At 40.3% G+C, this 20735-nt stretch overlaps 2 protein-coding genes across 4 annotated transcripts in view; one reads left to right on the plus strand and one right to left on the minus strand.

Moving 5' to 3' along the window:
• The window catches only part of r3hcc1l (R3H domain and coiled-coil containing 1-like), an 11141-nt gene extending 654 nt beyond the window's left edge, over positions 1 to 10487 (plus strand). For 2 of the 3 annotated variants that reach the window (XM_062032916.1, XM_062032915.1), the window contains exons 2-7: positions 1507 to 1987; positions 5780 to 5994; positions 6225 to 6295; positions 6743 to 6838; positions 6944 to 7084; positions 9788 to 10487. In XM_062032916.1, the coding sequence (XP_061888900.1) occupies positions 1526 to 1987; positions 5780 to 5994; positions 6225 to 6295; positions 6743 to 6838; positions 6944 to 7084; positions 9788 to 9840 (1038 nt within the window). In that variant the 5' untranslated portion in view covers positions 1507 to 1525 and the 3' untranslated portion in view covers positions 9841 to 10487. Of the gene's footprint in view, positions 1 to 1490; positions 1988 to 5779; positions 5995 to 6224; positions 6296 to 6742; positions 6839 to 6943; positions 7085 to 9787 lie in introns of all 3 variants that reach the window. The other variant, XM_062032917.1, reaches the window with a different exon arrangement.
• Positions 10488 to 17414: 6927 nt separating this feature from the next.
• Positions 17415 to 20735, minus strand: part of LOC133639276 (lysyl oxidase homolog 4-like) — a 52957-nt gene continuing 49636 nt past the window's right edge. The window contains exons 14-15 of the mRNA XM_062032477.1: positions 20254 to 20365; positions 17415 to 18188 (exon numbers count right to left, since the gene is read on the minus strand). Coding sequence (XP_061888461.1) covers positions 18118 to 18188; positions 20254 to 20365 — 183 coding nt within the window. The 3' untranslated portion in view covers positions 17415 to 18117. The remainder of the gene's footprint in view (positions 18189 to 20253; positions 20366 to 20735) is intronic.

The raw sequence follows: 20735 nt of genomic DNA on the forward strand, positions 1-20735 counted from the left end.
GAGTGGATCTAGTTATTAGTATGAGAGTCCAGTCCATAGTGGATCTAGTTAATAGTGTGAAAGTCCAGTCCATAATGGATCTAGTTAATAGTGTGAGAGTCCAGTCCATAGTGGATCTAGTTAATAGTGTGAGAGTCCAGTCCATAGTGGATCTAGTAAATAGTGTGAGTCCAGTTCATAGTGGATCTAGTTAATAGTGTGAAAGTCCAGTCCATAGTGGATCTAGTTAATAATGTGAAAGTCCAGTCCATAGTGGATCTAGTTAATAGTGTGAGAGTCCAGTCCATAGTGGATCCAGTTAATAGTGTGAGAGTCTAGTCCATAGTGGGGCCAGCAAGGGATCATCTTGAGTGGAGACAAGTCAGCAGCGCAGAGACGTCATCAACTGACACACAGATGAGTGGTCCACCATGGGTGCCGACTTTGAACAGCTAGCGCGTCATCTGTGGTCACCTAATCTGTGCCCCTCCTTTCTATGAGCAGAAAAGATACGGCAGATCAACTGGTCTAAAAGGGGGGTCTATTTTAAGGGCTAGAGTATACAAATGAGTTTTAAGATGAGACTTAAATGCTTCTACTGAGGTAGCATCTCTATCTGTTACTGGAGTATTGGAGCCCGAATAGAAAACGCTCTATAGCCCGCAGACTTGCTCTGGAAATCATTAATAAGCCGGAGTTCTTTGAACGCAGATTTCTTGCCGGGACATATGGTAGGGGCGGTATAGCTCTGTTGGTAGAGTGGCCGTGCCAGCAACTTGAGGGTTCCAGGTTCGATCCCTGCTTCCGTCAACCTAGTCACTGCCGTTGTGTCCTTGGGCAAGACACTTTACCCACCTGCTCCCAGTGCCACCCACACTGGTTTAAATGTAACTTAGATATTAGGTTTCACTATGTAAAAGCGCTTTGAGTCACTAGAGAAAAGCGCTATATAAATATAATTCACTTCACTTCACAATACAATCAGCAAGATAGGATAGAGCTTGACCGTTTAGTATTTTATACGTAAGTAGTAAAACCTTAAGTGCACAGGAAGCCAGTGCAGGTGAGCCAGTATAGGCGTAATATGATCAAACTTTCTTGTTCTTGTCAAAAATCTAGCAGCCGCCATTTGTACCAACTGTAGTCTTTTAATGCTAGACATAGGGAGGCCCGAAAATAATACGTTAGAGTAATTGAGATGAGACCTAACGAATGCATGAATAATGATCTCAACGTCGCTAGTGGACAAAATGGAACACATTTTAGCGATATTACGGAGATAAAAGAAGGCTGTTTTAGTAACACTCTTAATGTGTGACTCAAACGAGAGAGTTGGGTCGAAGATAATACCCAGATTTTTTAACCGAGTCGCCTTGTGTAATTGTTTGGTTGTCAAATGTTAAGGTGGTATTACTAAATAGGTTAAATAATAACAAGTAATGACCCATCTACAGTGTTTATGGTTAGGATTTTGTCACCAGAACGATTCACAATTGTCTCATTAATTGCAGTTTTTCACTGTTGTAGAAATTTTGTAAAAATTACTATGGAGACGGAACAACCAAAGAACGACAGTGCTTCACACACACCTGCCACCTCTGAATCAAAGAAGCCAAGCCAGGCTCTGTACCAGCCAAAGAAGCGACTCCAATCCGCTAAAGACAAACCTCAAGTTGAAGGAGAAGTAAAACCAAGACCCAGGCCTCGCTACACGGACAAGGCTAAAAAGAACGCTAAGAACAAGAAGGACAAGGCAGAAGGCGCAGGGAATCAACCTGTGGAAGGAGCTGAGAGGCAAACTGATCCCGCCAACTCTGTTGTGGAGGAGAGGCAGCTACAGTGTCCAGATGTTGACACTAATGGGCAGCTCAACTTAGAAGATGCTGAGACAGATGTTTCCTCCTGGCTTGAAGAGGCTTCCTGTCACGAAGAAAAGGGACAAGAGGAGAGTTGGGACACCTTGTTCAATGATGATGGAGATTGTCTTAGTCATCGGCTGCTTGAAGAGGTAAGACTAACTAGAACTTTTAAAAGGGCCCTATTTTGCAAAACCAACCACGTTTTTTGACGGTAACTGCTTATGTGCATTTTGGACTCCCATAAGTCCCGGAAATGTGAAATTAAACAGTGGAGGCATTGCAGAGAAATTGATAAAATAATGTCTTCCTTTATACCTCCGTCAAATGAGCTCTGTCTTGTGACGTCTCCAGCCCTATCTCGTCAGCGGTTTTCTCTATATATGGTAAAGTTTCACACGGAGAGCTTAGCTGTGTAGTCCCGAGTTGTAGTCAGTAAGCTCCTTCCGTTTCAGTATCATTTTGTCGTGGGGCAGACTGACTTTTGTCCCGCAGTTGCCATTTCTAATACAAATTAGCATATAGTTGTAATTTATTTGTCAGTAGACTGGCGATGGAAGTGCTAACAACTACAGCAAAGATGATGGGGAGGAGACTCAGTCGAAATGGAGGTAAGAAAATAAAACTGTCCACAAAACGGCACATTCTGAAGAGATGATCAGAAAGCAGCTTGAAAACGGCCTGTAAAACATAATCGCTGCAAAATTTTGACCAAAGAACCACCATTACTTGTTATGTAGACCACAAGGAAGTGTTTTTATGCAGGAAAAAAAAATCATAATATGGCCCCTTTAAATTATATTGTATCATAGCCCAGACAATGAAGACTGATCCTTTTCCATCCATCCTTTTTTTTTTTTTGTACCGCTTATCCTCATTAAGGTCACAGGTGAGGTGGAGCGTATTCCAGCTGACTTTGTACAAGAGGGGGGCAGCCAATAATTGGGCAAATTTTGACAACAACCATTCAGACTCACATTTACAGGATCGGGGAAGATGTTTGCCTATTTTGGGACCGACTGGCGAGCCGCTGATAAGGTGCCGAACCCAGCTGATCTTTTCCACCACTGTGTTTACATGACAAAAGATAGTAGTCACGTGAAAGATTCCTTCAGGAGGGATGCACGCTCAGGGAGACACGCTTGCATTCCGGGATTACTTATTACACACATACAGGAGTTGTAAGAATTCCAGGAGGGTACCACCGGCTCAGATTTAAGAGCAAGCTGCAACCAGCGTGTCGTCTGTTCATAGTGTGAAGTGCTTCTAAGACACTAATCCTCACCTCTATTGTGGAAAATAAACTATGTTTCGTCCAAGTGTAAGGCTAAGGCTAATTAAGTATCGTCCAAGTATAAGGCTAAGGCTAATTATGACACACACACACACACACACACACACACACACACACACACACACACACACACACACACACACACACACACACACACACACACACACACACACACACACATCTAGCAGGACAACAAAAGAAGCTAACTGCTAAAAATTCAAGGTAAAGGGGTTGATCCAGATGTTGATACTATCGATGCCTAGTATAGTATCATAATATAAATGATAGTAAAGTAATTAGATTATTATTATTTTTTTTTAATCATTTCAAAATAATTTTTTGGCCCATTCTTGTTGTCGTTTTACAAAGTCGGGTAGTTAAAGGGGTCATATTATGATTTTCTACATTTTGAAACATTTCTTTGTGATCTACATAACATGTAATGGTGGTTCTTTGTCAAAATTTGGCATAGACTATGTTTTACAGACCATCTTCAAACAACTTTCTGACCGTCTGTTTAGGATGCAGGGTCAGGATAAACTTTATTGTCCCATTTAAGGAAATTTGTCTTGGGCATTGTGTTACATTATTGCTTGATAAGGCATACAAGATAATCACATAAAACACATACATTAAAACAAACATTAACAAAGCAGGGCTAAAAACAGGAAATACAGTATACTAAATGGCGACACAGGGACATACGGAGACATAGGACAATATAAAGTGCTTGTGTTAATTACACATTGCTTTATTGGACTATTTTTTGTATTGTTGAACAGCTTGATAGAAGCTGCAACAAATGTATACTGTGTCTTCTTCCTGATGGGAGAAGTTCATATTTTGGGACAGGACTGGAATCTGAAGGGCAGCATGGCGTAGTGGGTAGAGTGGCCGTGCCAGAAACCTTAGGGTTGCAGGTTCGCTCCCCGCCTCTTGACATCCAAATCGCTGCCGTTGTGTCCTTGGGCAGGACACTTCACCCTTGCCCCGGTGCCGCTCACACTGGTGAATGAATGATGAATGAATGATAGGTGGTGGTCGGAGGGGCCGTAGGCGCAAAATGGCAGCCTCGCTTCCGTCAGTCTACCCCAGGGCAGCTGTGGCTACAAATGTAGCTTACCACCACCAGGTGTGAATGAATGATGGGTTCCCACTTCTCTGTGAGCGCTTTGAGTATCTAACAATAGAAAAGCGCGATATAAAATCTAATCTATTATTATTATTATTGAAGAGATTTTTGTTGCTTATGTCATGACTGACTGGTTAAATAGATGGACCATCCATCTATTTTCTACCGCTTGTCCCTCTCGGGGTCCAATTCTCTTCATTGCATTTTTGTGCATGTTAGCCAATCTTTTTTTCAGTTCTACGGTTAGGTTGCCAAAACCACGCTGTAATTCCGTATCTGATTAGGCTCTTTAAAATATCATTGTAGAAAATTAGGATGATCTGATTGCTGACACCATACAGCCTCAGTCGTCTCAAAAAATATAGTCTCTGTTGCAGTTTGTTACACAAGTTATCAATAAGCAGGTTATCAACATGGATCCCTACATATTTATAAGTTGTCACCTGATTGATAGTCTGGTCTTTAATGACCACTGGCTCGTGTGTAGTCACTCGCCTTTGGTCAAAAATAATCTATTGGGTTTTTACGTGCCTCCGCTTTGACTGCGTCTTCTTTCTGTCAGCTATGCTGTAGTTTTTAGCGCTTCCATATGGAGTCTACAGACAGATACAGTATGTTATAACTATACGCTACTTTGTATAAGAAATGGCAACAGCTGAGGATACATGTGCATGTATGAGCCAGTCTGCTTCATAACGAGGATGGAGAAAAAGAAGGAACTTATTGACTACAACCTTGGAATACAATGGCGTACAGGCACAAAGCTCTTCGGGGGAATCTCTTCCATATATGGAGATATCTGCTGACGTCACCAATTGGAAAAACGTCACAAGTTGGGCAAATTCCAAACGGTTCGTTTGGAGGAAGTATGAAGGACGGCAAGATTGTTATATAAATATCTCCGCAATGCCTCCTTGGTTTGGTTTAAAATTTTCGGCAGTTATGCAGATGCCACATACACAAAAACAGGTACCATAGGTAAGAAAAGTTGGTTTTGCATAATCAGGAACGCTTCAAGAGCAAAACCCAAATAATTTAAATGGGAGCCAACAGTAGTTTCTGCTTTTGTTTAGAGATTGTGCACTAGCCACTGTATTTTCCTAAAAAATTGTATGTCGCATTCAATACCACAAATTTACAATCCTACCAAATTCAAAATTTAATAAGATAGGCTTTATAAAAAATGTGTTATTGTGTTTACTTTAGTTACTTGCTATAAGACATTTTCAGTTCTATAATCTCAAAATATCGGATCAGAGGCCAAAAATTTTGACATCCCTACTCATAACCCAATTACATCCTAAGAGTGCAATATTAAACATATAAACAGGCTTAGCAACAATCAACTAATATTACTTCACCACGCTGATGCTATGCTTATCTTTGTAGCTTTAGTACGGCATCTGTTTAGCTTGCATGCCTTAATACACTTGTGGCTAGAGCGTTTCTGTTCGGTCACCAATATTAATTTGATCTTGATGCCTTTATTCAGTTTATGTAATTTCCTTTTTTCTCCAGCTGTCTCTCAGTGAAGGAAAAAAGAAGAAGTCAATCCAAGAGGCCAAATTTGATTATTACAACATGAACAGATTCGACGACGATGATGATGATGATGATGACGATGACGACAACACAGACGACAGTATGGAGGAGCTCGCTCACATCATCGAGATCTACGATTTTCCCTCTGAGTTTAAAACAGAGGATCTTTTCAAGTTATTTCAGGCTTACCAGTACGTAATCTACATCACTTAAACCCCATTTGTTAAATTTACTTTTTTCATACAGCTGTTGCTAGTGAATGAAGGCCTTTGCCCCTTTTGTATAAACATATACTGGTAATGACACTAGTCAACATCAGTGCTAAGAATCATACAATACATTCTTGGTATCTAAAAATACTTCCTATCAGTTTTTGTGACTGTTTAATTTTTTTACATGCTTTTCTGCATTGTCTTTACAGACAGAGAGGCCTCGACATCAAGTGGATTGACGACTCACACGTTCTTGGTCTCTTTGCAAGCCCCATTGCAGGTAAATCAAGCACTTGTGGAAAACCGCTTAACTATAGAAAAACAGTATTGTAACCGCAGTTCTGTTTAAATAATGTCAACACAAGAACTCATTTAACTAATTTTTGGTACATTATTTGACTTTAAACCATGGTATGATTTAACAGTGTTGATTTATTGGCAAGCAAATAGAGTGTGGCACCAGTAAATGTGCTTTATTAACTTTCATAAAAGTTAATGTGTGACAAAGTTGGTCCTCTGGTTCTGTACTGTCCATTCTGTACTGTCCATACTTAAATGCAAAAGCCACATATATCCTCCAACCTCCATAGCAAAAGTCCTAATTGTAGCTCTGCAAAAAACCTTTCAAGTAAACAGCGTACACTATTCTACACTATTGTTTGACAATGTACCATCAAAATAAAAGTTTAAGCTGTTTCAAGAGCAAAATGTGTTTTTGTGTCTCTAGCTCGTGACGCTTTAAGAAGTAAACATCCATTAATGAAGATGCGGCCACTCTCCAAATCCTCTTCTGCGACAAAGGCCAAAGCCCGTAGCCTTTGGGGTAATACTCTTATCCTCTGCGTCTTCTTTTTTTTTTAGGTTTTCTTCCATATCGTGACACATTTGAAGACTTTTCTCCCTTCTCTTCCCCTACTGCCATATTCAGAATCCCCTCTGCCTCCTAAGGAGAGACCTCAGACCAGTGCAGCTTTGGCTCGCAGGCTTGTCATTGGTGCACTCGGTGTGAAGAGCAACCTGACAAAGGAGCAGCGGGATTCCGAGAGGAAGAAGCTCCAGGAAGCAAAAGGTAACGAGAACCGATTGTATTTATGTTGTTTGTCGACCATCTCTGCTTGTCACCTACGGGTCAGATAAATAGTGTTAAGTATAGTCAATCAACTTTTACCTCCAAGCAGTACAGTTTAATTGAACTGTGTTCTAGAGCAGTGGTCCCCAACCTGTTTGTAACTGCGGACCGGTCAACGCTTGAAAATTTGTCCCACGGACGGGGGGGGGGGGGGTTAGGTTTTTTTTTGTTTGTTTGTCATAAAAAAATACAATCATGCGTGCTTACGGACTGTATCCCTGCAGACTGTATTGATCTATATTGGTATATAATGTAGGAACCAGAAATATTAATAACAGAAAGAAACAACCCTTTTGTGCGAATGAGTGTAAATGGGGAAGGGAGGTTTTTTGGGTTGGTGCACTAATTGTAAGTGTATCTTGTGTTTTTTATGTTGATTGAAAAAAAAAAAAAAAATATATATATATATACCGGTGTGTGTGTATATATATATATATATATATATACATATATATATATATATATTATTAAGAATTTCTTGTGCAGCCCGGTACCAATCGATCCACGGACCGGTACCGGGCCGCGCCCCGGTGGTTGGGGACCACTGTTCTAGAGTTTGTAATTAAAGCTTACATTGTTTTTTTACTCGCCTGTTGTCTTTGTAGAGTTTCACAGTATTTGCCCATTTGTCCTTTATATTGTCAGTATGACTCCAGTAGTGCAGCAAAACAGTCTTCTTTTGCTTATACTGTTTACACCTATTCCACCATTTTCAAGAATGTTCAAAAACAAATAAGATATGTTTTAATCCAAAATTAAAGACACGCAGTAAGGTAAGAATTTTTTTCCCCTCTACTCTCTTCATTCACCAACAAACAAAAGCAAACCAAAACTCAAATGTATCACCTGTGGCAACATAGCTGTCATCCCTTCTTTAAGACACAGTACATACCTTTGCACTGAAAGGGCTTGTGACTTTGCAGTGCATCGTGCGGCTGTTGTCGACATTTTTGTTGGCTAATGCTTTTGTTTACATGGCTGTACTGTACCCGTGGTAATGTGAGAGAGAGCAACAAACTGGATTAAAATGGATTATACATAATTTAAAAAATCAAGGGACCGTACCAAGACAAACGGTACCCTATTCTAAAGGGTTGCTACATAGAACAAATACGTTAAATTGGTGTTTGTTGCTATTTTTATTTCATTTTTTAAACAGAGTAAAGGGTTCAGACTGCTTGCTAAATATAGCAACAAAATTGTCAAATTGGCAACAAATTGTCTGGTAGATTACCGGTAGTGCACATGAGGTGTGTTAAAGCAGAGGTATAATTCCATGTACTGCACGGAGTTGGTACAACAAGCCACTGTCACACAAAGTCCCATTATTATAATATAAATTTATATGTGGCAGGCCACCACCAGCTCAACTTCCGAGTGTGAAGCGACTGGGATGAGAATCAGCCCCTCCATGTCCGAGTCCATGGTTCTTGCCCGGAAAAGGGTGGAGTGCCATCTCCGGGTTGGGGAGGAGACCCTGCCCCAAGTGGAGGAGTTCAAGTACCTGGGAGTCTTGTTCACGAGTGAGGGAAGAGTGGATCGTGAGATCGACAGGCGGGTCGGTGCAGTGTCTTCAGTAATGCGGAAGCTGTATCGATCCTTAGTGGTGAAGAAGGAGCTGAGCCGGAAGGCAAAGCTCTCAATTTACCGGTCGATCTACGTTCCCATCCTCACCTATGGTCATGAGCTTTGGATTATGACCGAAAGGACAAGATTACGGGTACAAGCGGCCGAAATGAGTTTCCTCGGCCGGGTGGCGGGGCTCTCCCTTAGAGATAAGTGAGAAGCTCTGCCATCCGGGAGAAACTCAAAGTAAAGCCGCTGCTCCTCCACATCGAGAGGAGCCAGATGAGGTGGTTCGGGCATCTGGTCAAGATGCCACCCGAACACCTCCCTAGGGAGGTGTTCGGGCACGTCCGACCGGTAGGAGGACGGGGGAAGACCCAGGACACATTGGGAAGACTGTGTCTCCCATCTGGCCTGGGTACGCCTCGGGATCCCCCGGGAAGAGCTGGACGAAGTGGCCGGGGAGAGGGAAGTCTGGGCTTCCCTGCTTAGGCTGCTACCCCCACGACCAGACCTCGGATAAGCGGAAGAAGATGGATGGATGGAGGCCACCACCAAAAAAATGTTTGGCCAACACTGATGTGTATTTTATGGAAGCAGTTTAATGTTTGCACTAGCATGCTTTCACCACAAGTGGGAGCTCTTCTCCCAAGTAGCAAAGTAATCTGAGGTGGCGTGGCAAGCTGTTGCAAAATCAAATTGCTCTGTGTCCTGTGCTGTGTGGCTCATAGCAGGTCTATAATCAGCGCTGCAGCCTGTCCCCTCAAAGAGGGAACATAAGTATATAGACACAAAAAACCACAAGTGGCTGTCCACTGAACTGCCAGCCAGAAAGGCAAAAAAGGTCCTTTGTTCTTAGTATGGATGTTCTGCTGGCCTCTTTATTTAAGAAGTGCATCATGTCCTGAACATTTTGTCCTTAGCTATGCTGCCACGTGTCTTTGTTTCCACACTTGTGTTTGCAGTCTGTTTCACAACTATACACAGGTGGCACTAAAACACATGCAAATTTACACATTACAGTTGCACATCTTGCCACTTAGCTGATTATATTGGTCTTTGTGATTCATCCTCCAGAACAAAAGTGTCTGGCAGCCAAACAGAGGGAAGATGCTTGGGAGGGAAGGTGATTGGAAAGCAAACTTGCCCTGCTTCGCTTGACTCAAGTCAGGCCACGCCCGCCTACCGCCACACTTTCTTGACATGTAGTCAGTCCCACCTTTTACCAAGCATGCAGTGTCTCGTGTCATTGCTGGTTTCAGTATAATCCTCATCTTTTAGTCAAATCCTTCCCATTCCTTGAATTCAATGTTACATTTTCAAATGGACTTATAGCGATACAGCAAACATAATTCGGAGTGAGGATGGAATATTGTATATAAATTCAATTTTCCAAGGTGACATAAAACCTTTGTCAGTCCAAGATTATCAGGTTTGCATTTTAAAACAATGATATACATGTATTTATATAGTCATTATTAGTAGGTTTGTATAGGAATTGTACTGTCAGGTTTTGTGTGTGTGTGTCCACTTCACTAGTAAAGTAAGGGTTTTAGTCCAGCAGTGTAGATATCGGGTCTGTGAATGCTAAAAATCATAATTTGGGTTTAAAATGAGGGAGCAATAGTAATAATTTAATGTACATGATCTCCTGTATGTGTGGAACCTCGCCTGACTCCTGCAAGTCACTTGAGGTGAATGTTTTATTTTCTGCAACATATTATGAACAGTGGATGACGTTGTAAATATAATGAATGGAATTAAACCATGAGCTCTGTGTTCCATCAAATTTGTGGTACATAATGAATTGCCGAACCGCTCAAAGCAGCTTTATTGTCTGCTACGTTTAAGGTCTTTATTCCTGGAAAGCCACAGTGCAAATCTTTTACTAGGTAGTGAAACTTAAAAAAAAAGTTTAACATGAAGGACACTCTGCTCTGATCATTCAACATGGAGCTCCTTACCGATGCAAGCAGCTGCCTCCCTGCTGACCACAAGCCATGTGGCTCTGCATCTCAGTCCACCACTCAACCAGTAATCGAGCCTCCTGCAAAACAGAGGAATAAGCTGCGAATGTGCTGCATGTTTTTAGCTTAAACTTGAAATTAACTTTCTTTAAAATCAGATTTTGGTGGGAAAATACATTATTTAACAAAATATTTAGATTGTTCACCTGCAGATAACCTCTCCCTTCTAATTAAACCTGTGATGGCACATTGTACTGTACTGTACTACACTGTACAATAATATGATGTGCCACGTGGCTCACAACTGTGCATGTAGGCTACCTCAAAGCCAAATAATTGCATATTCACTTGTTGTCATCTCTTCACTTGGTTGTTCCCAAAGCGGACTATAAAAACATTTTAAGTAGTCCAAATCTGCTGGATGAGACATCACAATATAAAACCGTATATTTGTCTCATGGCGCGCCCTCGTTTACTTCAGCTCATCCAAAACGTTTTTAAATTACGGGCCGGCGATAATTCCATGCATTTATACGATCAGATATTTAGAACATATACCGGTAGTTTATTTTTATTTTTTTGAGGACTAAGTTTAATTAAAGCTTAAACCTACATGGAAAAGTTGTGTGGAGGTGAGTTTGGAGCAGCAGGATTGACAGGTCACATGTAAATCATAATCCTTGGGGTATTATTAGAAGTAATAATAGAAATTAATTTAAAGGTTGTGTACAATTTTTATTTGCTGTTTTTATTGTGTGCACAAAGCTTGCACGTCCCATGCTTGTGGTGAACTGTATAAAGTCGGGTTAAAATTTAAGATGGAAACTGCGATCAGGTTTTTTCGCCGATTCTGATACCGATTATCCACGAGTGAGATTGGCCGATACCGATATTGATCTTTATCTGATCCATTTTTCAATGTATTTATGGTGACTGCTATTGACAGTGTAACAATAGTTACACTAGTTCCTTATTTTATAACATACAATTGTTAGAAGAAATCAACGGTAGTGGTACACAATAACTAAAAAGCGAAAAATATCGACCTAATCACTTGAATATTGATCATGTACTGATCCTAACATTGGTATTGACATCGCCATAATATGTATCGATCCGCCCTACGTGCCGTGTACTGTCTGTAACAATGCAAAGTTGTAAATTTCCTGTTAATAGTGCTTTACTTTCTGCTGTAACGTGGTTATATCTACACTTCTTACACTTAACTAAGCGTTTATAAATTGGTTTTGTTTCAACTCGTTTAGCGGTTAGCTTAACTATTAGCATTCCTGCTCCTGGCTTGCTATGGGTGTGTAACATGTTTAGCCTTGTCCACCAGTGATAATGATAATGATAATGACACCTGCAATACTAAGTAATGCAGGTATTTTGCTGTAATGTAGGTGATTATTATTAGTTTAGGGGAGGGGCTCCACACTGTGTATGGAGACACATAATTAGCTGCTGGCCGCCTGTCAGCCGGGGGGCTGAAATAAAAACAAAACAAACACTGTCAGCCAGAAGGGATTGGCTATTGTGATTGGCATTAAAAGGCATCCCAGCAGGCACAAGACATTGATGCAACGTTGATTATACATACATGTCCTTTAAAACTGACTTTGAAACAACGTTGCAAAATAGTTGTATTTGTAAATTAAGACTACATTGATGTTTAACATTAGAGCCATGTTGTTGTTTGGAAAATGACCCAATTGAAATGGTCGAATCAACGTCACAATGTGACATTGAATAAACATTGTCAAAAAGCATGTTGTTTAAAAGTATGTGTGTTGTAAATTACTGGTTTGAAAATAAACCAAAATTCAATGGTCAGATCGTCAGAAACCAACATTGATTAAACGTCGTCCAAAAGCATGTTGTTCCAACGTTAGGTTTGAGTTGCTCAACGTCAGGACTTAATTCAACAAGTTCTCAACGTTTTAATGTCTTTTGTCTGCTGGGTGTTATTTGGTAACAGTGATCGCATACCTTTTCACGAAAATTGGCAGATACCGATCGATCGGCACATCCCTAATCTAAACGCCTGGCTCAAAACAAGAGTAAGGACATGAATCAAATCAATATATTCCTGAAATGTATGGGAATTTTTGTGCCGGCTTGACATTCGCTCTTGTTCATGTTTCTGCTGGTTGTTTTCATTCCTTAATTGTTGCAACCACGCCTCTGCATGCTTTCTCCAGCTTGGAATTAAAACAAATATAGACTAAAGATCATACTGTAAATTAGCCAGAGCGGAGGTGGACCTCCCTGTTTGCTGATGCAGCTGAATCATCATCGTGCCGGATCCAAACCCTGAGTCACCCAATGGTTCTTTAGATAGACCACAGAGCAGCCAGCTTGATACTTCCCAGTCAGAAAGCATCAGTCAGCAAAGGATGGACTGAGATACATGACACATAACACACATCAACTTATTTTATTGTGGAATCTAATCAGTTCTATCACAACCAGTGTGTTTGTTTGTCAGTACTGTATGTCACCAATATAATGTTAGCAAAAAAATTATTATACACTGACTTTCTACTGCCTGTGTCATGTCTTCAATGTAAGTCAATAAACTGATGCGGGGAGGGGCGAACATAAGCTAATAGGTGTGTCCTTTTACATAGATGAAAAGTGTAATAAATGTATAACCACCAACAGTTTTCAGTTTTATAAAACAAACAAAAAAATACAGATAGGACAAAGGAGTATTTTGAAACCTTTTTTTCAGACAGGGTAATATTCTCTTTTTCCAGTTATCCCCTTAACAGTGATTAGGAAAAGAGTCCAGGAAACTTGTCACTGATCCACGTGGGCATTTTGAGACGATTGTGTAAGAAAAACATTGTGCCGCCATCATCAAAACGTTTTTTTTGTCATGTTATTTGTTGAAAGTCAAACTTGCGATGTATTTAAAACTCCAAGTCATGGGACAATAGGCTGTTGGGGGATTTCCTGGCTTGTAGGTCTAAGTGGAGGTGGTTGGAAAGAGTCATAAAACTCAAGTCTGCTCAGGCTCTTTGGGAGAGCACGGCAAGGTTAGTTGTTCTTTTTATGAGTTCTCTTTAATGCCAAATGCAACAATAGAGTCTATTCTAAATGCTGATCACAATGCATTCTAAAAACTGCACTTTAATAGACTATAGGTAGTATTTATTTGTACAGTACTATAGTAGTACAGTGGTACCTCAACTCCAGAGTGTTTTCAGATAAGAGCTGATTGTTATGCTTCATGTTGCAAGCAAAGATTTGAGTTACAAACATCCCCGCCTTTAGCTGGCGTAGCAAATTTCACAGTGAACCCCGCAAGATCCGCTCGAAACATCTGGTCTTATTTCTATTGTGGATCACGGATTTGTATTTTAAACCACCTTGGATACTATATCCTCTTGAAAATGAGAGTCGAGAACGCGAAATGGACATTCACAGTGACTTTTATCTCCACGACAATACATCGGCGAAGCTCTTTAGCTACGGAGCTAATGTGATAGCATCGGGCTTAAATGCAGATAGAAACAAAATAAATAAACCCCTGACTGGAAGGCATACTTGCCAACCCTCCCGTTTTTAGCGGGAGAATCCCGGTATTCAGCGCCTCTCCCGACAACCTCCCTTCTCCCGACAAACTCCCGGTATTCAGCCGGAGCTGGAGGCCACGCCCCCTCCAGCTCAATGCGGACCGGAGTGGGGACAGCCGTTCTCACGTCCGCTTTCCTAGCAGCTTGCCTGCCCAATGACGTCATAACATCTATGGCTTTTAGAGAGTAGAGTGCACAACAAGCAGAGAGAGTTCTTGGTTTCTTATGTGGGTTTATTGTTAGGCAATTTCATTAACGTCCTCCCAGCGCGGTAACAACACACAACAACAGCAGTCACGTTTAGTCTACTGTATAGCAGTTCGTCTGCCATAAACAGCAATGTTGTGACACTCTTAAACAGGACAATACTGCCACCTACCGGATAGCCTGCAGAATACTGAAATTCAAGTATGTCTTTTATTTATATGTATAATAAAATAAAAATAAAATATATATATAGCTAGAATTCACTGAAAGTCAAGTATTTCATACATATATATATATATATATATATATATATATGTATATATATATATATATATAATATATATATATGTGAAATACTTGATTTGGTGAATTCTAGCTGTAAATATACTCTCCTCTTAACCACGCCCTTGGCCACGCCCCCCGCCCCACCTCCCGATATTGGAGGTCTCAAGGTTGGCAAGTATGCTGGAAGGATAGACAGAAAATCAACAATACTATTAAACCATGGACATGTAACTACACGGTTAATGCTTTCCAGCCTGGCGAAGCTTAACAATGCTGTTGCTAACGACGCCATTGAAGCTAACTTAGCTACGGGACCTTGTCAGAGCCATGATAAAAACATTAGCGCTCCACCTACGCCAGCCCTCATCTGCTCATCAACACCCGTGCTCACCTGCGTTCCAGCGATCGACGGAGCGACGAAGGACTTCACCCGATCATAGATGCGGTCGGCGGCTAGCATCGGATAGCGCGTCTGCTATCCATCTCAAAGTCCTCCTGGTTGTGTTGCTGTAGTCCGCCGCTAATACACCGATCCCACCTACAGCTTTCTTCTTTGCAGTCTTCATTGTTCATTAAAAATTGCAAAAGATTCACCAACACAGATGTCCAGAATACTGTGGAATTTTGCGATGAAATCAGAGCTTTTTGTATTGGATCCAATGGGGTCCGAATACTTCCGTTTCAACCATTGACGTCACGCGCATACGTCATCATACATAGACGTTTTCAACCGGAAGTTTCGCGGGAAATTTAAAATTGCACTTTATAAGTTAACCCGGCCGTATTGGCATGTGTTGCAATGTTAAGATTTCATCATTGATATATAAACTATCAGACTGCGTGGTCGGTAGTAGTGGGTTTCAGTAGGCCTTTAAACGTGTGTTTTAATGATGTTAAAATTGTATAACATGCACATTATATATTATTATATATAAATAATCAAAGCATTCATTGAGGTAGAACTATCACATTATATTATCTAACATATTTGACAATCAGCATGATTTTGTAGTCCACGTTTTTTAATAATATGGTGCTGGGATACCCATGATTTCAGCCTTTCAGAGCTTCTCTTAGGGGTGTCATTTGGCCCGCAAATGAATGATCTATGGCCCCCGGGATGATATTTGATTAGTATTAGAACCGGCCCGCAGGCCACAGCCGCCTGCTGCTGTTTTGCATGCACCAATACTCCATCGGTGTTGGAATTTTCAAAATGGGGTCCCAGGTTCCCCATCAAGTCATAAAAATGGGGTCCCACATTACATTTTTGTAAGCGTTTTGAAAACAAATGATAAATGTATGCATTATCCTGTTATATCTCACATTCTATATTGTGTTTTGGAAAAATGTCATAAATGTTTATTCATTAAAAAAAATAACACAAAAGAAAACACATTTTTATGCATATGTAAATGTATTCAGTTATAAACATTCATTCACTTTCTTCTTTCCTTCATGGATCTAAACTTTACCGCTGCCGGTATTTTTTTCTATATTTTTATTGTCATATTTTCAGAATGTGTTTGTTCTATTTTTGGCCAAAATAAGACCAAGAAAACAATCTGAAGTGGTATTTTTGTTTTGTTTTAATGTCATGATTTTGAATAGTCCGGCTCGCGTGTGCACAGATTTTCCTCCACGCGGGCCCCTGAGCTAAAATTAATTTGACACCCCTGTCTTAGACCACTATTTTTTGACCTGGTGGTTCCAAACTTCTTACATTTACGGATGATGGAGGCCGCTGTGCTCATTGGGACATCAGTAGGTATTTTTCCGTAACCTGACTCTCGCCAGATCCTTGTAGTTCGCTGAGCTCCACACAAGGATCTGGCCCAGATCCCTGTTTGGAGCATCTCTATATAAAGACAGGTGTGTGCCTTTCCAATTCATGTCCAACCAACAGAATTTACCACAGGTGGACTCCAATCAAGCTGTAGGAACATCTCAAGGATGATCGGTTTCACATTGTCATTGTGGGGTATTGTGTGTAGAATTTTCAGGACAAACATGAATTTATTTAATTTTGCAATAAGGCTGTAACATAACAAAATGTGGAAAAAGTGAATACTCTATTGTTGGCCTGTATGTTGTACTTTAAATTTCATTTTCTTTGAAAAAACAAAACTCCTTTTAAGTAAGATTCAGACTTTATTTAGGTCCTTGGTTTTTCCCGTAACACACGTGGAAAATTCCACAAGTCACATGATCCACAGGATGTTGCATCATTCATATATTCTGCAAGCCATGGGAAGCTCAAAAGTAAGTTTACTCATTGTTTTGTTTTATGATTGGAAGGTAAAAAAATCTCCACACAGACCTGTTACCTAGATATTTTTTAGTTATTTCTAAAAAAATTGTTTTATTGTTGAAATATTTTAATGTACTGTACTTAATGTCAACATGCTATTAGCACATTGTATTAAAAACTCACTCCTGTTACTCAAATGAGTCATATCTGGCTTAGAAAAAAATAGAGTGTCCTGATATGGGCCAGTTTTGAGTAGTTAAATATGAAAATAATCAGATTTAAAGTTTAAAAAAAATGTTTTCTCCAATTCTGTGGAATGGCCCGGAAGTATTGACAGCAGATTCAGCTAAAATCTTTTCAAATTATTTTTTTCCGCTTGAAAAAGCTGCAGGAAAAACCACCATTCCTTAAATAACCATGCAGTTTGTCATTCTGATGTTTATTCTTTCTCTACCATTTAAGTGCTGTAATGTTTAGGGCGCTTTAATGTGGCGCAACCAGACCCCATTGGATGACAGGTGAAGAACAAACAAAGGATGAACAATACAAAACACAGCCACGCAGGGACAATGCCAACTCAAAAGTACAATAAAATCTGCATAAATAAGAGACCTAACAAATATTCCAGAGAGGTAATATAAAACTGTACATGACAATACATGTGCAATACATTACACTATTTATTCAAATAAGGCAAAATAGCACCATGGAGTTAAAAGAAAAAGGTGATTCTCATTCAAAACCAAAAAGCACATGTGTGACAGTAAAAAAAAATATTGGAAAGTGAATTCAAGCAGACAGTTGTTCTCTGTGTCAATGTGGTGCATTCACTCTTGATTCTTCTCAATTCTAATTGATTTCAAATAATCTAAAACGTAAATATATTACCATACATTTTATGGTGTAATGCCTGCTTCTTCTCCATGTTTCTCCTTAATCATGTAGGACGTGAACAGCCTCTGATAGAGAGTCACAGGGTACCGAGTCCTTCCTTCGCACGTGTGAGTGTGTGTGTGTGTGTAGTGACGTTTAGCCTTGTCTCTCAACCGCTGTGTCCTGTCCTGTTGAGGTGTGCTGAGGAGTTGAACGCTTCTTCTGTCCTTGTATTTGTGTTGTTCACAAGAAGTTGTTGGTGATCTGGCGCTGGTGGTCAAACAAGTCCTCAGCACCAGCACTGTAAGCATCGCCTGATGGAGACAAAGGTACACACCCATGTGATACTGCAGTATACTGCTAATACTTCTGTGTCATCTCATTATCCCATCTAATTTCAGCTCTTCTCATCTCATCATGGTTTCAAATCTCATACTTTTAGAGTGCAGGCAATCCTATCTCATCTCATTTAATCTCATTTTGTCCTGTGTTATCATTCGCATCCCAGCTCATCCATACTATATCCCATAGCACATTTTATCCCGGCTTCTCCACCCTGGCTCAACCCTAACCCAGTAAAGGCCGTACCAACCCACACACGTCTCACCACCCTTTTCAATCTCACCCCACATTACCTAAGATCATCTTATTTTTCTCATTGCCCTCTGATCTTCTCATTACTTTTTCTATCCGTACCAGTACCACCCCATCCTAGCTCATCCTGTACCATCTCATCAAATATCAAATATCATCCCCACCCATCATTGTCATTCAATGTTAACCTATTCCACCTCACCCGATTCTCATCACATCTCATTGCATTTCATCTCTCATTTAATTGCATCTCTTTTTATAGTATCTCATCACATTTCATCTAATCTCTAATTTAATTTTATCTCATCTCTCATTGCACCTCATCGCATCTCACTGCATCTCATCTCTCATCCCATGGCATCTCATCTCTCATCGCATGTGTTCTCATTATCTCATGTTATCTCTCATGTCTTACGTCTCATATCTCATTTAATCGAATCTCTTTTTGTAGTATCTCATCACATGCACATCACTAATTGCATTTTATCTCATCTCTCATGGCACCTCATCGTATCTCACTGCATCTCATCTCTCATCCCATCGCATGTCATCTCATTATCTCATGTTATCTCTCATTTCTCAAGTCTCATGTCTCATCACATGTCATCTCATTATCTCATGTTATCTCTCATTTCTCATGTTTCATTGCGTCTCATCTCTCATCCCATCTGACCTCATTGCATCTCATCTCTAATCTCATTGCATCTCTCATTTCTCACGTCTCATTGCGTGTCATCTCTCATCTCATCTGACTTAATTGCATCTCATCTAATCTCTAATGTCATTGCATCTCTTGTTGTATATCATCACATTTAATCTAATTCATTTGATTCTAAATAATTTTCTGTCATCTCTCATTGCACCTCATCCCATCTCATTGCATCTCATTGCATCTCATTTCTCATCGCATGTCATCTCATTATCTCATGTTATCTCTCATTTCTCACATCTCATCTCTCATCTCATCTGACCTAATTGCATCTCAATTCATCTCATCTCTCATTGTATCATCAAATTTCATCTAACTTAATTGCATCTCATAACTCATCGCATCTTTTTGCATCTCATCTCGCATCTCATCTCTCATTGCATCTCATCTCTCATAGCATGTCATCTCATTATCTCATGCTATCTCTCATTTCTCATCTCATCTGACCGCATTGCATCTCAATTAATCTCATCTCTTTGTATTTTAGCAAATTTAATCTAATCTCTAATTGCATCTCATCTCATCACTCATCACATCTTATTGCATCTCATCTCACATCTCATCTCTCATTGCATGTCATCGCATTCCATCTCATCTCTCATGTTATATTATCTCTCTTTTCTCACGTCTCATAGCGTCTCATCTCTCACCGCATCTCTGATGTCGTCCCATCTTTCATCTCATCTCTCATCGTATTTTATATCTCGTCTCATCGCATCTCATCTCATACCAGTCCAGTCCATCCCAAACCTCTCCATCTCATCACCGTCTTCCATCCAGTTTATTTGTTGCATCTCATACTTTCCTATTCCTTCTTATTCAAGCTCATCATTCCCATCTTTTCCCATCTCATCTTCCACGTCACCCATTTTATGACGATTTATCTCGTCCCTTCCTGGACCATCCTATTCGTCTAATCTCATGACCCCTTCCAATCTCATCTCAACCCATGTCATCCTTTACCACCCCATCTCATCACGCTTTTCTGTCTTATTCCAGCTCATTCCATCCCATTGTATCCCTTCATATTTCATAATTGCATGCTATCTAATGGCATGTGTTGTCTTGAACTCTACCTGTATGGCATCCAAACATGTAGACCATAGCTCCATCGTACTTGCACCGACAGCGGACAACATTGTTCTTGAAATCGGACTCTGCCATGTCCAAGGATGGGTTGACCTCCACCTATAAAAGGAAAGATGAAAGTTTTACGCACATATTATTTTATAGGTCATCACACTAAAAAAGTGAGGCACTTGCACACGGCTGGTTAGTGAGTAAGACGTAGCAGAAATGATTTTTTAGAAACTTTGTAGTATATTTAGCGAGTAGAGGTACATATTAAAAGTAAAGGAGAGATGTATCTTGCATTTATTCTGTAATCAAATACAAGCGGTCACAAAATATTCACCACGCGAGTGAGTGAGTGTATCTCCGCCACCACAAGCCCAGGGAGTGTGCACTACCACAGAAAACTTCCCGAAGCGTGCAACCCAAACTTTATGACTTCCATAAGTGCTAAGAAAACACACACACTTCTGTCGTTTGGCAACAC

This window comes from Entelurus aequoreus, linkage group LG22, assembly GCF_033978785.1.
Source record: "Entelurus aequoreus isolate RoL-2023_Sb linkage group LG22, RoL_Eaeq_v1.1, whole genome shotgun sequence".
NCBI classification, from domain to species: domain Eukaryota; kingdom Metazoa; phylum Chordata; class Actinopteri; order Syngnathiformes; family Syngnathidae; genus Entelurus; species Entelurus aequoreus.